This window comes from Varroa jacobsoni, unplaced genomic scaffold, assembly GCF_002532875.2.
Source record: "Varroa jacobsoni isolate VJ856 unplaced genomic scaffold, vjacob_1.0 scaffold_1118, whole genome shotgun sequence".
NCBI classification, from domain to species: Eukaryota; Metazoa; Arthropoda; class Arachnida; order Mesostigmata; family Varroidae; genus Varroa; species Varroa jacobsoni.
In genome coordinates this window covers 116,170-136,262 of record NW_019214020.1, presented here as the reverse complement: position 1 = coordinate 136,262, position 20,093 = coordinate 116,170, and the positions used below count along the sequence as shown (strand labels likewise).

The 20,093-nt window shown below is 41.1% G+C and overlaps 1 protein-coding gene across 4 annotated transcripts; it reads right to left on the bottom strand.

Annotated features, from left to right (window-relative positions):
• Window positions 1-2,989: 2,989 nt before the first annotated feature.
• LOC111266809 (uncharacterized) lies at window positions 2,990-13,256 on the bottom strand. 4 transcript variants are annotated; one of them, XM_086971070.1, is made up of 8 exons: window positions 12,902-13,253; window positions 11,908-12,129; window positions 11,371-11,658; window positions 10,704-10,883; window positions 10,169-10,465; window positions 9,828-9,979; window positions 6,149-6,318; window positions 2,990-3,386 (listed from the first exon to the last, which is right to left on the bottom strand). In XM_086971070.1, the coding sequence occupies exons 1-8, from the start codon at window positions 13,112-13,114 to the stop codon at window positions 3,172-3,174; spliced, it is 1,737 nt and encodes a 578-aa protein (XP_086827196.1). In that variant the 5' UTR covers window positions 13,115-13,253; the 3' UTR covers window positions 2,990-3,171. The 4 variants fall into 4 exon arrangements, 2 of the variants coding, with proteins under 2 accessions (XP_086827196.1, XP_022700342.1); XR_015313556.1 differs by having other exon boundaries at window positions 3,283-3,386; window positions 9,854-9,979; window positions 12,902-13,256; XM_022844607.2 differs by lacking the exon at window positions 2,990-3,386 and adding an exon at window positions 4,533-4,985 and having other exon boundaries at window positions 12,902-13,249.
• Between the last annotated feature and the right edge of the window lie 6,837 nt (window positions 13,257-20,093).

The following is a 20,093-nucleotide window of genomic DNA, read 5'->3' as shown; positions in this document are numbered from 1 at the left end:
TGCGGGAGCTACGAAAGGAGCTGGTTAGAGCAGCAGAGGAACCCTATAAAGAGCATTGCGTGGACGTAAACTGACCACAGTCCACAGCCACCCATCCCTGCATCACTACGTTGACTGCTCCAATACTGCCAGCTAACCGAGCCATCTTACTACTAGGTTCGAAAGCCCACCCGCACACGTCGACGTAGCTAACGCGCCATGACATTCATCATTCCGCAATAGACTTACACTGGTCAACAACAACAGCCAAAACAATAACACGAGCCATCGTCGACTGCCCTAGCAAAGCTAACTGCCACATCTCGTCGGGTATTAATACATTAAACGCACTACCACCATGTCACTAATTAAACCAAACTAGCAGCATAATTTAAGGTTTCTTTTATTTTTTCTTGCCTCTTTGCCGCTCAAATTTCTCCGCTAAAACGTCAAAGAACTAACGGAAAACTGTACAACTATACACAGGCAGCTTTTAACAGCTGTCGTAATGCACAGACACTCTACGAGCACAATTTCCTAAGTAACATGTAAACAGGATCAACCGCCTGCTTGTGGTACGGATTTCACGGACATCAGGCCTTCGCCTCCGGCCCCAGTATAATGTTCCAAACTCGCTTGGCGGCTTAGGCCTGCGGTACCTTTGTCCTACCTTGTATTGTCTACCCGCGCAAACACCGTACAAAATATAAGGAATAATAGAGGAAGAGTCAACGACAACTCTATATGCTATGCAGATGTAGTTTATCTGATTCTGATGCGGGAGGCGTTAGGCTAATCAGGGCTGACGTGCTATGTCTAGCAAACACGGGACAATCACCGTCTTAAACAAGGACTAGCATGCCTGGGTGATCAATATTACATCCTTGCAGCGACTGAACGGTAGGTACTTCGTTCTCGCACTTACCGAATAACTGCTTCAAGTCAATGAGAAGAGTTCAAGACTCTACATTGTACTGGCAGATAGGGACTGTTACGATAACCGGGTGTTTTTAAATACCTTCAACAAATGCGGAGATAACACTTCCACGGCATCCTACGCATCGATAACGACGCACCTCGGACAATAACAACAGCAGGCGCGCATTGAGAAATAGCGAGAGCGAAAACAGGACAGTACTGTCTTTGAAAAGGGCCATAAGTGTGAACAGGGAGTAATTGACCAACGCTATAACGTGAGAGTCACGAAGTCTGCCTGTCGTTTTTTATGATAGCGCCATCAGCCTTCTATAAATGGCACAATTACGACCTCGCGAAGGCGAAAAGGACGCTGTACCTCACACAGAAAGAGAGGGCAGCTCTTTTCGGAATCATATCGTGCGATGTCATTTTTCTGCCGACAAAAAGAACACAAACGCGACCAGGAGCGCACAATCTTACGTCGAGTCATCATACGGACCAAAGCAGGGTATTCTTGTAGGCAGACAGTTGTAATAGTTGTCTTTATTAGTGTTATCCCATTGTCGTCGCAGACAATGGGCGAAAATTCAATGAGCTTAATAAACAACAGCTATTACCGTGATGGACGTGTATGGGTTAGTTAGCGTGAAAAAGGCTTCGTGTCAAGAGGAGGGGCGCATTAGCTTTAATTAAATAATCCCACCCGATGCTGGAAGCCGTTCAATAATTTATGCAGGTAATGAAATTAAGCGCAAGCTTGAGAGTTACTTACGTACAGCCCAAAAACGTGCGCTCGTTTTGCGTTAGTACAAGCAAAGTTTTAATGTAACTTAGTGCAATGTTTTTACTAGTTCGTAGATGTTCTTACGCTTATCACACACAACACAACGACAGATGAAATCGGAAAGGGAAGCTTCGTCTCAAAATTCACGGAAATTTACCTGGATAGATGGGGAAGTTATATGGCTATATATATATGTTCTGTATCTGTGATAAAGAAACAACAGGGTACAGTGAAATGAAACAGTACGGCATAAAAAATATACTATCCTTAGAATATAATAATATGCTATTTTTAGAATAATTTAATATTAAATTATTAAGATAAAAATGAATATTAACGTTTCAGTTCATTAGTCCTTTAAAAATGGCAGTTGGCAATACAATTTATCAATTGTTTTCTATCAGTTGTTTTTATTTATCAAATGGTAAGACTAATTCACGAATAGCTGGCTTAGCCAACTGTATTTTTACCGTGAGGACAAGAGTTGTTTTGTAGAGAAACTGTTGTTCCGTACGGAACTGATAAAAGTTTCGTTTGCGACAGTGACTTGTCGGCGTCCTCATTCACGGCCCCAGAATACAAAAATTACCTGTTTGGATTGATCGTGAATCACACACAACACTCTTCCATCGAATCTTTATAAGCTCTGTTTCTGATGTAGAGAAGTCAGCGACGAACACTTCGGCCAGCGATCTCAACGCGTATTTCGTCGGTCTGATTTTTTTAAGTTTTTAATTAATTGAAACTGACATTATAAAAAAATTCTCAACCCAATATGATGATTCGAGCATGCGTTATCGTGACTGCAATAGGCTAGGGGCGACATGTTGCTATAGGCGGATCTTGCCAATCTAGCGATAGCTCTAAGGCCAAATTTAGACGTCTACTAGAACGTATTGAAAAGCTACTAGAAAACGACTAGCGGTCCTCGAGATGCAGCCGAGTGTATAGCAAACTTCTGCACTGCAAAGAAAGCGTTTGAAATGCATGATTTTGCACAATTCAATATCATCTGAGAAGTGACTCGCGGACCTGCAAGGTAAACAAGGCGGCCAAAATATGATAAAGCGTACTTGTGTCTTCGCGGGGAATGCATCGTTGACTAAGTATAACCAGCTACTTGAATAAGGAGCTACTCCGAGGGGCATTTTAAAGATCACTATGTATGACAAAATGCATATAGTTAATGTAAACTATAACTTAACCTTGCCTACGCATCGAACTCTTTTCCATTATGTACAAAAGTCTAGGTCAGGTAAATTAATACTTCCTAGCTATAATATGGAGCAGAATAAAAAGGCGCTCAAAACACAACCTAACAATACAGACATGTTTTTATCTGAATTACGCCACAACGATATATGTCTGATTTTCGACATAGAGGTACCCGCACACGTAGAATTTCTGGATGCAACAATGAGATCGACTCATAATTATTATATCAGTGCTATGATAAATCTGGAATTTCCACTTATGTCAATAGCGTTTTTCTACCACGGGACACAGAAATGCTTTGCTTTTATGCCTCTACCTTTCTCTTTCCCACTTCGCTTTCTTCTACTTTTGTCTGGAACAGGCGTACATTTAGAGTCACCGCTATCGACGTCCTGACTTGCCACACGTTGATCTGGATACCAAAGTTGGCCACTCTCAGGGAACCGATCTTTCCTTTGATCAGAACTTACACTTGAAGAATCGGACACTTCTAAAAAAGAATCGACATATCGTATCACATTTGATGTCAATATTATTACTTTTAGAATGAGACGTTACAGTGATAATTCTTATTTCAAACTGTAGTGCCTGCGAGCCTTTACGTCTGCATGTGTACGCATTCTTCCAGTACGAATAGGGTTCACGCATAGCAAAACACAGCCTACCATGTAACATACGTCGGTACCTCTTATGATCAAGCCTTGTTTTTCATTCGAACACATTATACAACCGTTTACATATCGTACAGGCGTTTAAATCACTGCTCCACGAAGAATACTTCAGGAGATTGCATAATTTTCAACTAGACATCCTAGGCCGTCCAATACTAGCGTACATTGGCATTGCTTGTCTTCAAATAATAGGTGGACACTTATGGTCTCCCCTTAGTTGCTCGAAACGTGCGGTTTTTTTGAGTACTCGCAAAATTTCACACCGCTTTCGTTCGGTTGCATCGGGACAAGATCTGGCTTCGGAGCTTCATCCCCACAATTGACGGAGTGCTTCTGCGTTGATCTCAAAACTCATTCTTCTCATGACTTTGGTGAAGATCTTACTGTTTGTCCCTGCTCATCGGTAGGAAAAATGTACCACATCGCATACACTACGTCTCGTAGATCATTCGGAACTGCACCCTTGCATACCTGTAATCTACAACCTATCCTGCTACGAGGCCATTGGATCTGTAGAAGGCTAACTGCAAACGTTTAAAATAATATCTCATCTACATGAATAGCTGTTAGCCCTACTCAACGGCTTTGACTCGCCCAGGTTTTATGCCCAAAAATTGATTCACTAAGCACTACTAGGTAATGATGGGCTTCAATGACGTCGTTTCAATACACTACAATACAATACAATATTGACGCCACGTACAGAGTAGCATAAGGAGTATGCTTAAAAATTAGTCTTCAAGAGAAACCGATCGCCTTACCGCGACTGTTAATATTATTTAACCGCGTGGAAAGGTAACACGGCAGCCAACCTACTATTCGATCCTTAAAAGGCTTTAGCCTTCGAAATTTGCATTCTACCTGAAAATATCTAGAACGACTTGAAGGTGGCCTAACAGCAGTTTCGTTAATTTCGCAACTAATAATGGTAGCAATAATAAACGCCAATGCATTAAACATACAGGTTACAAAAATGTGCATCCTAGTTTATTGGGTAGAGCTCAGTCGATATTACTTAGTCCATGATTTTCACGCCGAAAACGATTCGTCGATGGATAATTAAGCCAGGCTTCCTTGAGTTCTCAATTTTGTTTCCTCAGAGCTTCTTTGCCATGGGACGTCTTGCCCAAGCACTGTAATCCGTAACCGAAAGGTTTCTACGCATTGCCGACAATAATGACCCGAAGAAATTCGTGCGAAGGCTAGTCCTTGGGTCGGTGATATCGAGAGTTTCCCGATCCAGCACAGATTCGATAGCTGTTGCACGCGGACGAGCGGTCCAATATTCCTTTAGATCGTTCGTCCTGCAAGTTCTTTAGGCCTCTTTTTAAGGGTGCTCTTGCTTGATGTGGATAATCTACTATCCAACGAGTGAACGGTTTTGGAACCCAATTTAGCAGATTTAACCATCGTTAATGCTGCAATGGTAGCGATATAGAAACCCAAATAGTCCCAAACAATGATTTTTATCTGGTTGGTCAACGGTTTCTAACACAGTACGCTCAAGTATGGGTTAACCATTAACGCGTTTGCTAGAACCAAGTCCAGAGTTCCACATTCGCGAAGATTCCAGACTCAGCTCAGACCCCCGAGTTCTGATAACTACAACTAAAGGTTACGAGGGTATGTCGAAATTATTTTGTTGACCTTAGATACGTAACACTATACGATGTTTGAAACTTCGCTAATTTAAAGGCTTCGGTGCAACGTGGAGTTGCTTTTCTCGCTAACTAATGCAACTTCCCAATGATAATTCCTCGACAAATTTCAGCTCCGCTATACTTCTGATACCATAACAAAGTTGCCAACTGGCAGACAAAAGTTACGGCGAAACTAAATTATGCCCTACAGTTCAACGTTGTATTGAACGAAGGTGTATATCTACGGAGAATGCATAGAGTACCCAGGAGCGTTTCAATAAGCGCTCGTAATTGCTACTTGCTCGCAATAATAAGGTGTTCCTCGTTGAGAACCGTCCCATAACTTTCCCATACATATTCAACATCGAAGCATAATTATTATATTTTTATTTTCGTAACAACTTAGGTCATATTTAACGTATTTTAGCGTACGACGTGGACTGCGTTATGGAATCGCCACTAACTAAAACCATTCCTTTATAAAATGTTAATGAATTGTTTTCTGAAACCAACTGTATTTAAATGATAGCTGTTTTTTTTTTGCTAATTTAGTTAGTTTTCGGATATTTGTTTATTCTTCAAGTAGAAACAATACGGTGCTCGAAGAGCATCGCTTGACGAGATAGTTAACTCTAAAAAACCTACGCTCAAAACGTTCGTAGCGTTAATAATGATGCAGGTATTTTACAGGGAACTTCGGCAATGGAATAGAAAGCAACAGCTTTAAAATACTAATGAAAGAAAAAAATCTAATGAAAATAGTTGCATTTCGTTTGAGTGAGTTGAGTGAATACATAATTTCCTTTTCACATTAAGGTATAGAGGAACAACGACAACTTACTATTACTAACTATGAATTATGAATGCTAGTGTAAACTACCTTTACAAATTACCTATGGACATTTTGAGAATCCCACATAAAATTAGGTTATTTTCCGTACCCTCTACTGATTGTCCTCTCCACTGCAGTGACACAAACGTTTCTCGCGGAACCATTACCAATGATCCTACTTCTTTGAGCTCCCTGAGTCGGGTTTCCTTTTCGCTACGAACACTGGCTTGCTCATCGAATGGTTTGTAGTCCTCTTTTTTCGACTTCCTGAGGTTGCGGCTGAGAGGTCCCAAAAAACAGATTAAAAAAATTGATTTAAACTTTGTGAAACAGGCAACGAAAGAACGCGGTATACAAACTTCAAATCGCGACTTCCTTTTTTATTCCTTTTATCTTTTTTTTTTTCTTATTTCCGTTCATTCTGCCGGAGCTTTGTTGCACGCAAAGTTGATTAGATCGGACAAAGTCACACACTAGACAACGTTTACTGCAGAGCCCTAAGCTACATCTCCGGCCTTCCACTCATCTTGGCCGTCTGCGCTTCATTTTCGGCGCTTTGCCGGAACTTCACTGCGGGAGGAGGGGTCACTAACGTACAACAATAACCGTCATTGCTTAATTGCTTAACTTTGATGAAATAACAATTTTTTTCAGTGCAAAATTACAATAGGCACCTGTTTTTTTACATAATGGTGGTAAGTTTATTAGCTTACGATAGTAGCACTGGCTTGATCCGTTTTGGCTGGAGTACAGATTTATTACGGCTTATTGCTAGATAAGAATTGCTGTGCCATCGTTGTCCGTGTTATGCATACGTTAGCAGCTTAAGAAAAACTAATCATACGAAGCAACAGAAATAACACGTAGCTTACTTGAATGTCCTATCGAATTATCTAGGTAATACTGTTGTTCTTGTTTGTGCTGCGACTATCAGCTGCCAATTTCCTTTTTTCGTTATCCTTGGCGGAGAAGTGAACGCTATGCACGCCTCTCACATACAGTTCATAATTATACGGCAAATATATACATGTGTGTACAATTGCGTAAGAGCCGCATAGATCTAAGGCATACACTCGTAGAAAAAACCTGAAGGACTTGATTTAACAGAAGTCGTTTCCGTCAAACCCAAGAAGCTTGATACCGGTATCGCTGGCCTCTCTGGTTTTCTAGCGAGTGTCTGTTGATCTTTATCGTCCAGAGATACTTGCTCGTCTCCCTATAACCAGACTCCGCAGAGAAGATACAAGCTGCTGCGTTTCCTGAGCGGACAGCCATAAATACTGCCAAAAAGTGGCATAGAAAGACAAAACAAACGTTCATCCGCTTTCGTTCCTGCGCATCTATTGCTGACCTGTTGGATTTTCTGGCGGACCCGGCTGCGGATCGCGAACGCTGGTATCACAGTGTATTGAGTAGCATTGAGTGATTAGCATTGTTCTGAAATGTTCTTTGATCTCTTGTCCGATCACTGAACTGGTAGACTGCAGGGATTGTAGATGGTAAAGGTTACCATTCGCCGGCGGCCTCAATAGCTTCCCTTTTTCCTGTCACTGTTATACCAACTGCTTCGTGCCTCCGTGTCTCGTAGTCCCGTCGTCTCTATCTGTGTGCCCTTACTGCGTTGTTAAGCGTAAAACAGTTCTTGCTGCTTGCAACGTTTCCGCCTGTCTGGCTGATTGTTCAGGCAACGTCTACGTCACGCACGTAGCTCATCGTCAACGATGATGGTACGACGACTGCTGCTGTTGCTGTTTCTGCTGCTGCTGCTGGTAGTTGAGTTTCGGGAACTGGTTGGTTCCTCTGCCACCCACACCAGCGCCACCTGTACAGGCGTCTTGTTTTACGCAAGAGAAACTGATTAAGAAAAGACTTGTGCGGGCTGTACCCGCCTCCACCGCAACAGCTTTCGAAGAACTTTGCATTGCATAACAACTTCTTATGACATGTAATGCCGCTGCTCGAGCGATTCCTCGCGTCATCTAACCGAACTAACAAACTCTAGGTACGGCAGATCTCTGCCGTAGATTTCTGTTCCTGTTCTTACCTCAGCGCAATTCTACACATCAAGTATCTGCGCGTCGCTGCAGCGACTAAGCCAAATATACTGTACTCTGCTGACACGACAGGGAGGGCAAAAGCAACAAAGTAAAAATATGGTAATCCCTCAAAACATCCACGAAACCGTCGGCTCCCTCCGCTAGGCAGGTTTGTTATTGGCTGTGCTGCTATACGTTGGTGGCGTCATCGCTCACATGCTCGTCTTGCGCCTGGCGTTTCACAATGCCCCAGGAGGATGGTTTCCACCCATGCGGCTGTTGTTGTTGTTACCCTACTACGAGATTTTGTTCTTTTGCTGAATACTTATACTTCAGCTCTACTATAGGCTTAGTCACATTCATATAGTTTATATTATATATCATAATTTTGATGTGCCCGACAATGATGCTGGCAGTTCATGGCAATGAAAACAATTTCGTTGGACATAACCAATATAAAATTCTGTTGTGCCGTAATCTGTTTATGATAATATAAGTTATTAAGGGTAGTTTAGAAATACATGCAATTTTGCAGTGTCTACCTAAGCGACTTAATATACCATAAAATGCAAAGAAATTAAAATTATATTATATATAGTCTCCGGTTCTATTTTTACCCTTTAGGAACTCATTTTCAATACGTTTTCAGCGGCATCTAAAGTAAACCTCCTTCGTAGGGATTTTTGTTAACTAGTGCGTACTACTACGCATCAGTGACTTCACAGAATAAATACCGCGCTAAACAGCGACACTTTTCCCTTACTATTATAAAGATCAGTGAGACATAATCGATGTTCTTCTTTCATATAGCTACCATTCAGTATAAAATTGTATTCAAAGAAATGGATACGTTGAAACTCTCCATTGTCTTCGTGGCCATATGTTGAGATCACACAACTGGCCTTTGATAAGATGATCATCGAAATAACCGGTACCCCTCCAAACGAATAAATGCAACAAGGCTATGATGGAGCGTAATTTTCTAAACATTAGCTTTATATTAAGCACTGTTTGTCTGCCTCTATGGCGTTTGAAGCGTTCTCTTCTGCATAAACCTGTTGCAATTTCACCGCACAATTAACAACCCATACCTATTATATGGGACCCCTGTATGGCCCAGTTGCATCGAATACTCGAGGCTACCTTTTTACAATATTAAGGTATCGATAGTAAATCGGTAATAAAGTCGTTTCTTTTCATAACAATATTGAAAAATGTGGCTATGCTTCTGTTGTGCTGCAAAGCCCAGAGTATCTTTTCAAAACGGACTGTCGCCTGTTTCGACCACCGGTAGATGAAATTCGTGAATGAAGGGAGCTCAGAAGAGGGCTGGACGAGTTCAACACCTGAACATTTCTGGCGAGGCTGAACAAATAAATTGGTTGAGAGATGGGAGAAAATTTATAAGGGTGACGGTGAATACGTAGAAAATCAATTTGTTACTAGAATTTCGGTGAAACGCTACGTCTTTAGGTAGACAAGTAAACTACCACTACCTATGTTCCAAGCTTACACCTATCTACAACTGTAAAAAGATACTAAGGCGCCTAAGTATTTTCAAGCATTATTAACTGGGACCTTTAAGAGTTCGTTTTTACTTCGGTATTAAACGTATCTAATGGTTTAGTATGGCTTCATGAATTCGTTTTTAGCTTTAGCCCTAATTCAACAGTAGACAATATTCTTGTGAACGTATGAACGCTATGAGTCCTGTCTCTGTGCTTAAATAATTTGTTTTAAATGTCTAGTAACCTTTTGCTTTTTCGCAGCTTGAATACCTTGTGATATAGAATTTCCCTATAATCTTTCGACCCAAGCCGTTGCGTGGGATCTTTCATGAGTAATCCTAATACGAAGTCTCTAAACTGCGTTTTCCTTCGTCGGAATCTCGGCTCCCATTTTACCTGAAATTTAATTATATCGAAATCGACATTGTTTTCAATATGTATGTCTTTGCAGGCAGTTTGATTTGCCCTAGTGGACGCATTCTATAAATTTATATAAAGTTCTTCTATTTTCGGATTTAATCATCAAGTTACAGATGCTTGAAGAAAACGACGGTACGTAGTATTTGAATAGAGACACCTATATACCTCGTCGCTAAGAATACGTTGTCTTAAAATTGTAGATTCGTTCCCTTCTCGAAATGGTAGGTGACCGCAGGCCATTTTGAATAGGCTGACGCCCACAGCCCACCAGTCAACTGCTCTGCCGTACGCCCTACCGCTCAAAATCTCTGGCGCCTGAAACTCTCGCCGGGACAATAGTGACCATCTGTTGTAATCTTCTGTGTAGAATTCCATTGATGTACGAACAAAAAACGTCGAGATCCATTCCTTGTTGCGTATGTAATTGCCAATACAGACCCTTGCATGTTCTACGTTCGCGAACTTTGAAAGGGACACGACAGGTACCATTCAGTATTAATTTCAGATATATATTTATGATTTAATTCTGTAATGTTATGGCTGGATTACGTACCACGTTCAGGCTATTGAATCACTGACCTGGGTCAGCTTGCAGCTGTCCTTTATCCCAACAAATAATCAATGTTTGACCGATACGGATTACGCGGTATTTACAACCGCATATACTAAGTGACGACTGGTGCTATCGATCTCTACTAACCCTGATATTATTGTTGTGATAGTACACGCTGTCGGGCCTGACGTCTCTGTGGATCACTCCTAGAGCGTGTAGTGCGCTCACAGCATTGACCAAGGCGTTCACAGCTTCCAGCAGCTCTGAACAACGAAATTTACTTTTCGGAGAGAAGAGGTCTGATAGAAGAGGACCCTCAGGACCCCGCTGAGTGATAAAAAAAAAATATATATATATTGATTGATATCTTACTCTACAGCTTATTCTGTCAACATCAACACTTTCAGTTACCCATTCCTAATCACGATATTCAAAGCCATTTAGCAGTAACTAAATGCCCAGCTAGTTCAACAGAGTAATTTATCTTCGACCGTAGGCTTCATAGTGAGAGGATTATATATGAGATTGACCATGTACCACATAGCAACAGATTGTTTCAAGGAAGGCCCGGGTAGTCGGAACGCCTGTCGATATATTATCAGGCGTTTGTTTTTTTTTTTTTAATTTCTACCTTATTTTTTTATCGATTTGTTCAGTAATTCACAAGGTAGCCGATATCCTTATAAATCTATCATCAATACCTGGCTCCTACACGCATTTAAAACAACAGAGACACAGTTTACGTCACCGACGACCTTACCGTCGAACAATCATTAAATAAAAAGAAAGCGATTTTTGTTCATAAAACGCTGACCTGCAGGAACACGTGTGCTTGTTGCGTGCAGAAAAACGAGACGTACTCAACACAAGGCATTCCGAACATGACCGAGGCTATTGCTTTCTCTTCGGAATATTTCACGTTACGCTGTTTTAGTCGTATAAGAAGCTTTTCGTCGGTGCTGGCCCGCAGGCCTGCGTATCTTTTGCACGAACTGCCAGGATCCCTTCTTAAAAATCGTACTCGTGTTATGTCTTCCAATTTTGGAATGTCGTCAATGGTAAAAGTATTTAGTTGAGGCTCGTCCGAACTTCTACTACGCGCCTGCAGTTTGAATTTCATTTGAATCGTAGACATACACAAAACCAAAATAGTTAAATTAGCTATAAATATACTCTCAACTTTTTACTGTTGATTGTTTAACAAAGTATTTATTAGGCGAAGCTACTTCTCAGCTAATAAAACGTTGTTGTATAGAAAAACAGTACATATATATTTGCAAAATTCTATCGAAATCAATCTACGTTAGCCTGCCTACTGAACTGGGGTGCGGTTACTGTGACAATATCATACCTTCATAACAAGCTCTTCGGCAATCACCTCCCAGGGAAACCGCGACAGCCCGTTTGCTATCTCGATCGAATTCGCCACACCGGACAATGCTTCAATGAAGTTTTTCACCTGAACCGAAATCTCGACCGTGACGTCGAAGGCATTCAGCGATGTGAATAGGTTGATAAATTCAACCAGGTTTCGTATGCTTTCCACGAGTACGTCATACTGAAGGACATTGTTCTGCACGCGAATGATTTTTTTTTAGAAGGGACTATGCAAACAAACTGTGGCGACGTTGATGACGAAAGAGAACCTTTAAGATTTTAAGTTTAAGACAACCAGAAGCGCTTCTTCGATTTGAAACAATGGTCACTAAGACATTTTTTAACACCTACATCATACCCGCACGGATAGTCTTCCACTCCAGGTAAAAAAAATATCTAGGCGAAAATATTTAGATGAACTGCTAAATGTTTTATCTTAGTCTCGCACAGCTTGTCCTAAAGTCTCTTTAAACAATTACAGAAGCCGTAAGGTACGCATGCCTGGCCCGTAGCCACGCCGTTTCTATGTATTCGCCCGTTACATCGTCGGTATGTTTGTCACATTAACACCTCTCTGTGAAGGTCCGTTTTTCCCAGAGACCTAAAAAAATCTTTCTGCGGAAGATTCGAACACAAGACTTGTGTATGATACCAGCCTCGCTATCACCGCAAAGATCGCCCGAAGATGTGCAACAAGATTTTTAGATTTTGAAAAATACTGCCTGTAAACTGACTATAGAAAGCTTACAGATTTAAGCAAATAGATACAATAAAATAGCGTTAGAATTTCCCGTTGCAATCTGCAGCTAATATCAAGCGACTCTGATTCTGAATTGGACAGTCAAATGACTATGAAGCGCATACCTAATTCGATTTTCGGTAAATATTTCGATAAATCCCTTCTTTAAATACTATTTATTAGTAACGCTTCAAAGAACACCGTGTACTTCAAATCAACAAAAGCTCACCAGAATTCGAGATCCAGTCTCGTACGCTACATTGGCTACCTGCAGGCCGCCAAAGACTCGACAAGGCGACCACTCCTCACGGACAGTGCGTTCATGTTTGTAAAGAACCTCCAATAAACCTTGACATATTCGCAGTTCTCCTTGATCTCGACAAATAACGCCCCTTAGAAGTCGCAGATAAGGAAGTGGCAACAACTGAAATGAGAACTCCATCAGCGCCTTAATGGCGCTGATATTTGGTCTCTTTCCGTGTCAGTCTCCCTTGTATATGCGTGTTGACGTAAATAGATATAACTAAGCACTAGGCCAATCAATGGCTTCGTTTCCTCTACCATATCACAGTGAGCCCCAACCCTCTTGCTTTGGCCCGCAACGACGCACCGTCGCTGAAGGTGCTAAAAGCATAGATTCTACCCAGTTAAACGACCATGGCGGTGAGTAAGACTGCGGCAAATCGTTAATGTGAGGGCCGATGATCGACATGTGATACGGCTACTCGGTTTGGACGATAAAAGGACTCGAAGGCACCAAGCTTCGTTCCTTGCTTGGATCGATTCTTCGGCTGCAGCCGTCCGACGCAAGAGCTTAGCCATCGAAAATATGAACGCAGTAGCCATGATAATAGGTTAAGCGTGTATCTGGTACGGCCGTATTATTGTCGAGTCACGAAGAACATAGTGAAATATCTTTGAAGTATCATTATTGGCAATAGTATGATGTAAGAATGACAGAGGGAACAAATTCCTTTTTGGAGTTACATAAGCTATTTCAACGTGATACGTGGGTAAGCCCGTTAAACAATTGGAGTACAAATGTAACGTGTGAACACTAGCAAAAGTGTCCTTATTGGATTTTACATTAGCATTTTGCCTGTTACATAATTGATGCTTGATAAATTACTGCGACAGGGTTAAATTTCTATGAAAATAATAAAAGGGCTCGTGATAACTTCTTTTTATTGTCAGCGTTTTCGTGATCACACATGTGAATATGATGTTGTGCATACGAAAATATTAATTCTTCTGTAATTTCGATAATTTACATTTTTCCGGCACAAAATTTTGGTTGACAGAGGCATATTGATGCTGTTTCAATAAGTAAGCAACATCGAGGAATTGCTTTGATCGTTTCAAATGCTAGAAATAGCGAAACATGTTTTTTTGCCACTACGTTACTGAAGCGTTTCAACAAACAAGATTTAACAAGAAATCCTGTTGCCTTCAACACCTTTTTAATATAGTGCTGCTCCGAATTCTTTCGAAATTTGACTTGTCGTTAGTCGGTAAAATTAATTCAGAAGTGGAACTTCCTATTGTTTTGAAGAACGAAAAGCGAAATTGCATGCTAGCCAAGTAGTCTTTTACTGAGATACATAGTAGGCGCCGAATGTTCCTGACGCAACGTTATGGTATTCGATTAATATAGATATTTCGATAACCTTAAGATCTACTTCCTAGTTACAACTTAATTTGAAAATAAGTTGAGCCTCTAGCCCGCAAATGGAAATCTCTCACATGATGTACACATCTATATATACTCGCCGGCTATCGTTTACTCCTTTCTACCTGAGGGGGCATCATTCGAAGCAGGCTTCAGTAACTTGAGTCAAACTGTAGTGTCTCTGAAAAGGTACAGTGCTGCATGCGTCTTAACAAACAATAACGCGTTTTTAAAACGCTTGTATTGTTGTAAATTTTTAGACATTACTTAGTATTTTTTTGTAATGCATGGAATTTTCACGAGAGTTGACTGTGATAAATATGAATTCTACATACTCAAATTCTATATGTAACCTATACGTAAGCTGTTTTGTAGATGTGTTACGCAGTTATACTTTATATACGTTACTGTAAATAGGTTAAAAAGGCAACGAAACTATGAACGTTAACTCAGTAACTCGACGTAAATGATCTCGATGGCTTTCCTTATCTATTACCGCCCAGAGAACAAAATTGCTTGTTTTATCAAACGGCATTTCCTCTTCAAATACTCCTATTGCAAGAGCTTCTGAGTTTTGGTCTAGCCAGGAAACTCCGATTTAACCCTAACTTGACACTTTATTATTTCTCTATAGACTTGGTTCGTACCGGCCCCTCTCCTGGGTCACGCCAGACGACATCGAATGATGAAAAATATCGCTTAGAAAAACACAATATGGCAAATGGCTGTTCAACACCCGGATCTTACACCGAAGTGACTAATGACATTGGGGCTGTATTAGAGATCACTCTTGGTAGCCACAAATCGGTGCAACAAAGAACTCTGTCAACGGCAAATTTTTGGCGCCCGTAATGGACACTCTTTCATGAGTCCAAATTATACAAGAGCAAATCTAGTCTATATACAAATAATCGCATCTCCTCGAACAAGCGATCGAAGGCGAGCATCTCGCGTAGCTAATTCAACTCTAGGTAACTATTATTATATAGAGAAACAAGAACCACATCTATATGGAGAGTTTGTATCCTGTGTGGCCGTTTTACTGCTGAAACTATCGTTTTCTAGCGAAGAACCCTCTTATGAGATATGTGTCTCCGTTAACAATAATACTACGCAGACAAGGGAATGGAGGCAACGCTTTCCCGTATGCAAGGAGCCGTGTGCCACGACCTGATTTTCGATATGGGCCCCATTTAATTTGATGTGTTTCAGCTTAGTCGGCAGACACGTTACCACTGTGCAACTATGAAAACAACACACGACGCAAACACGATTTGTCGGCCCACAATTTTACTATGGTCTTGTGAAGTTTTTCTGTTACCGTGAAAAGCAGACGCAAGTAGCTTTACTAATTAGAAGTTGAATGCTATTTGTTTCCTTCCTCTGAGTATTCGCAGAATCAAAATTATAACACTTTATTTTTGAAGAACTTGAAAACTGTTGTTGTTGTTGAAAAACTACTGTTTTTTTTTTACATAATTTTAGTGTATAAAAATGGCTATAAAACTACCATAATTGGTACTCACTCCACCCATGAGAAACTTCTATTTTTCAAAGAAACACTTCGTTTGATAGCGATTTTCATTATTGCGGTATGTCGTTACAGTCGCAACTCAAAAGGAAATAGTACTTCTTTTGAGAATTAATTATAATAAAAATATAAATATAGCCGCAATCAAAGGGAATTGCAGGCTTTTAATTTTAATCAAAATGTCGTAATTCTTATAATTTTACAAAACGAATAGTTTTAAAATATGTGCAAAAAATAAGCAAGCAATAAATACTGAAATGTGTTTCAGATACGGTCAAAATATTTTAGAATTTCCATTTAATAATAATGCGTTTACTTTAATAATGTCAATCGCTCGTTCTTAACTATAGTTTTAAGTTAGCCTTTTTTTGAATATACGTTTTGTTCGACGACTGGTCAGTGTTTATAATTTTCCACCAGAAGCGTTGTATTTTGCTAAAGAGGGACACGCCACCTAATATATCGCAACGTAATAAGCGAGGAATAAATCAACGGCACGCTGGAACTGCCACGGCACAGACATCTAGATCTGCTGGTTGTCTTTCTCCAGTGGCCGCCTCGCTCAGAATTACCGTTCGAGATTCGTGGTCGATCTACCTTCAACGGATACGTTTGCTCTCGACTTGATGTTCCTTAAATATATATACGACGATAATGGCACCACAAAACTAATCTTCTATCACAGTCTAAGTCTTGATAAACGTCCAGAGAAAATTCAGGAGGGTCCAGGGAGAATTACGTCATGAAAAATGTAAGAGTTGATGTGTTGAGTGCTTTTCCTGTGATTTCCTATGATTGTTTGTTTATGATGTTTAAGTACGACTAGGTCACCTTTTGAAAATAAATGCTACGTCCTAAAAGTTGTGAACTCAGAGTACATAATATTGTTTGGGAGCCAGGTGTTCTCTCTTGTTGGTATCTCAATGCTGGATGATCCACGTGTGCAGCTGTATATTGCAATGGCTGAAAGTCCCAACTGCCATTCCTGTACATGAAACATGAAATAGATCAAGCATGCGGATTGCAATTCAAACCAGTGACAACAACGATACCCTTTCATCCTGCGTCGTGCTGGCAATAACACGCGCTCCTGTTCTCTGTTGCCAAAACAAAAATTATAAATAATCTGTTACAAATGTTGTTTTTCAATTAGAAGCTTAAAGCACCATGACGTCAATAGCTTAAAGAGAGATTCGATATACTCGCATGAAACTCAAAGCTCCTTTGTATATATACATACATATAACGCCGTCACTATTTGAATAAAGTGTCGCTTGACTTGCACCGCTCTTTATAATCATTTTCTACGAAATTCATTATTGGAAAAAGACAAGGGTTGCGACTAAGTTTCCCATCATGCACGTAGCCGCAGTCCAGCTTGTCTGTTAGTTTATGATAGCTCCAGCCATCAACAGATTACTGCATATAATTGGAATTTCGTCTCGACTTCAGAGACATATTTTATACCGAATGAAATCGTGATGATCAAGCAAATCCACCATCCTTCTTTTCCCACATCCGCCTTCTGGCTTTGTTTCCCTTAATGTTCTCAGATATTTCCGCACTTCTCGGGCTTGTTATCCCTGGGTGCCGTTCTCGCACGCCTAATGCGTCACATCCTCCCGTTGCCGTATTTTTACGGACGAACCAATACCCTTTCCCAGATTGGCTTCCGTTTCGCTCCTCTGCCTCTCTTGTAGACTCGTGCTGGGCCACTGCAGTTGGGGCCTGGTGCACTCAGCCGAGATCTTAGGCGGCTTGCGCCTATTTCGGCCTAAACCATTCGAGAGTCTCACGACTGTCCTAGGCTTTTCCCTCTCTGGCGCAGGCCTTCTCGGGCCTTCGAGTTTCGTCTGCACCATCCCGACCCTTTCCCTCGATGTGAACGTTTTTCTCGACCTCCTCCTGTGTTTGTTCGTTATTCCCCATCGTCGGGACTCAACAAGAAAATGGCTCCCTTCGGATCTCTTGACCCGACGCTGATCACGCCAGTTCTACTATTATCATGATGTTACAAGTCAACGTGTTGAAGCCGCCGAAAATCTGATAGTCCGTTAGTCGAGCCTGTCTCAGAAGTAGCACACTAGGAGAACTCGAAGAGAAGCAAGTTTGGTATAGATAGTTATTGTACCAACGCGTTCATTTATGAATGTTAATCGGTAACTAGAGTCAAGCAACCTTAGTGTTGCCACCACTCGCAGTGTATCTAGGACTTCGATAGAAAGTGCCCACAGAATCCGACCTTAGGACCAAGCTTAGAAGGTCGTTTGAGCGCATCACTCGTTTTATTGCGGTCACAGCATAACACGCACCAATCGAACCCTTGACGACTTATTGCCAAGTTATTCTTTTCACTAAACCCACGTGACGACTTTCCTCGTATTCGCTGTAAAATATGGAACGATCAAGAATGCCGGAAGGAACATGATAAGGATACAAAGCGAGGATACCTGTAACAGCTTTATGCAGGAGGTCAAAATAGCACCAGCAGAAGAAATCCAAAGTGAAAAATCATTGCTCAAGTAACGTCAATCAACACCATGGGGTAGGGATCCGAGGGCCAAAGAGTGATATCAAACGCGATGGATAAGTGATTCCGAAACGGCCCGTAGATTCTAGCATTAGGACCTTAGCACACATTAGAACGAAAGCGAGACAAAAGTAATGAAACTAGCAAGCAAAGGCAGGTGAATACGCAGCGTTTGCCTGTTTTTTCTTGCTTGTCAACCACAGCTAGACCTGAAGCAACGGAAGAGAAAAAAAAAACTTGACTTACAAACAACTGGATGACCTCAACGATAACAGCCTGCATAGTATAGTACGATAACCGCATTTCGTAACATATTGTAACGCTGAACAAGAAACTTCACACAGTTATACCAGTATGATGAAAACTATGCTATAAATGCGTATGCCCACTATGCTATATTGTGCCTACTTAACGGATCTTCGAATGGTAGAATCAAATCCCAATTCTCGTTCTATCACTAATACGAGCACCAGAACTCACAAATAATAATTAAGTTCACAAACTTGCTAGTTGTCCATGTTCATCTACTCGCGTTGATTCTTGATACAGGCTTTGTTCAAACGTGTAGGAGAAGGAAGGTTAGTCGGAAGTAAACGCGCGGGAGGTCGCTCGCGCCAACGATTCCTGTCGTGTTCCTGTCGTACCGTGTGTGTTTGTATAGAGTCGACGAGAGGATTAACCTTACGCAAATAGGCACGAATAACGTACTTGCCAAGCTCTTGCCTGCAGAGACGAGATCCTACCAGTACATTTACGAAGAGTACCATGCAGTGAGGTTCATCGCACAGATAAGCTGATTTACTGTAGAGACGGACAAAAAAAGGGAACGAAGGTTCGCGAACCCGGCGGTGTGTCCCTCCAACCCTGCCGGAAATTATAATTAATTTTAGAGTGGCTTCTTTTACTCTTACCATTTCTACGGCCTGTTATGCAGATATAACATGAAAACATCGTAGTTTAAGCTTCAACGTCGCATTGTATTCGATCACCTCGTCTAGAGCGTTGTTGCTTGTTAATTGTAGGTCTATTCCCACTATCTGTCTTTAACACTCTCGCTTTCGACCAGTAGGAGCCTAAGTCGGGAAACAACGGGAAACGCAAACGGAAGCGACTTCTTACGAGATGTCATCGAGCGACCAAAAAGCCGAAAAGAAACCGGTGATACAAAAATCAGTTAAGATAAACAATAGTCCTTTTTTCATCAGAGTGAAGGCCCCTATTCAGTCTAAAAATCAGTAACAGAAAGCATACATTCTTCAGTAATCTAACGTACTTACAGCTTTGTGGAGGATAGAGAATCGACTTGTTTTGAAAAACAGCGTATGAAGCATTGCCTCTAATCGGGCAGTCCGAAAAGATCTCAACCACACATGACATTTAATACGGCTCGAGCAGAAGTAACCCTGCAATCTATCATCCTCAACGAGTGATTAACAAAAAAATCTATATATGTTAATCCATTGTACGGGACATCGAACAAATAACGACGACGAGGAAAAAGAAGAAACGACTGACCCATTAAACGAAAGATCTTACCGAAGTCAGGTGTATGTAGCAGCGTCAAGCTAAGATTGTGAGCGTTTCGTGGATATAAAACCGAGTCATTCGGAGAAACCTCTACAAAGACCAACGCGTATTGTATGATACTTCGACGGCAATAATACCATTAGCAACACTGTGTAGTAATAAAA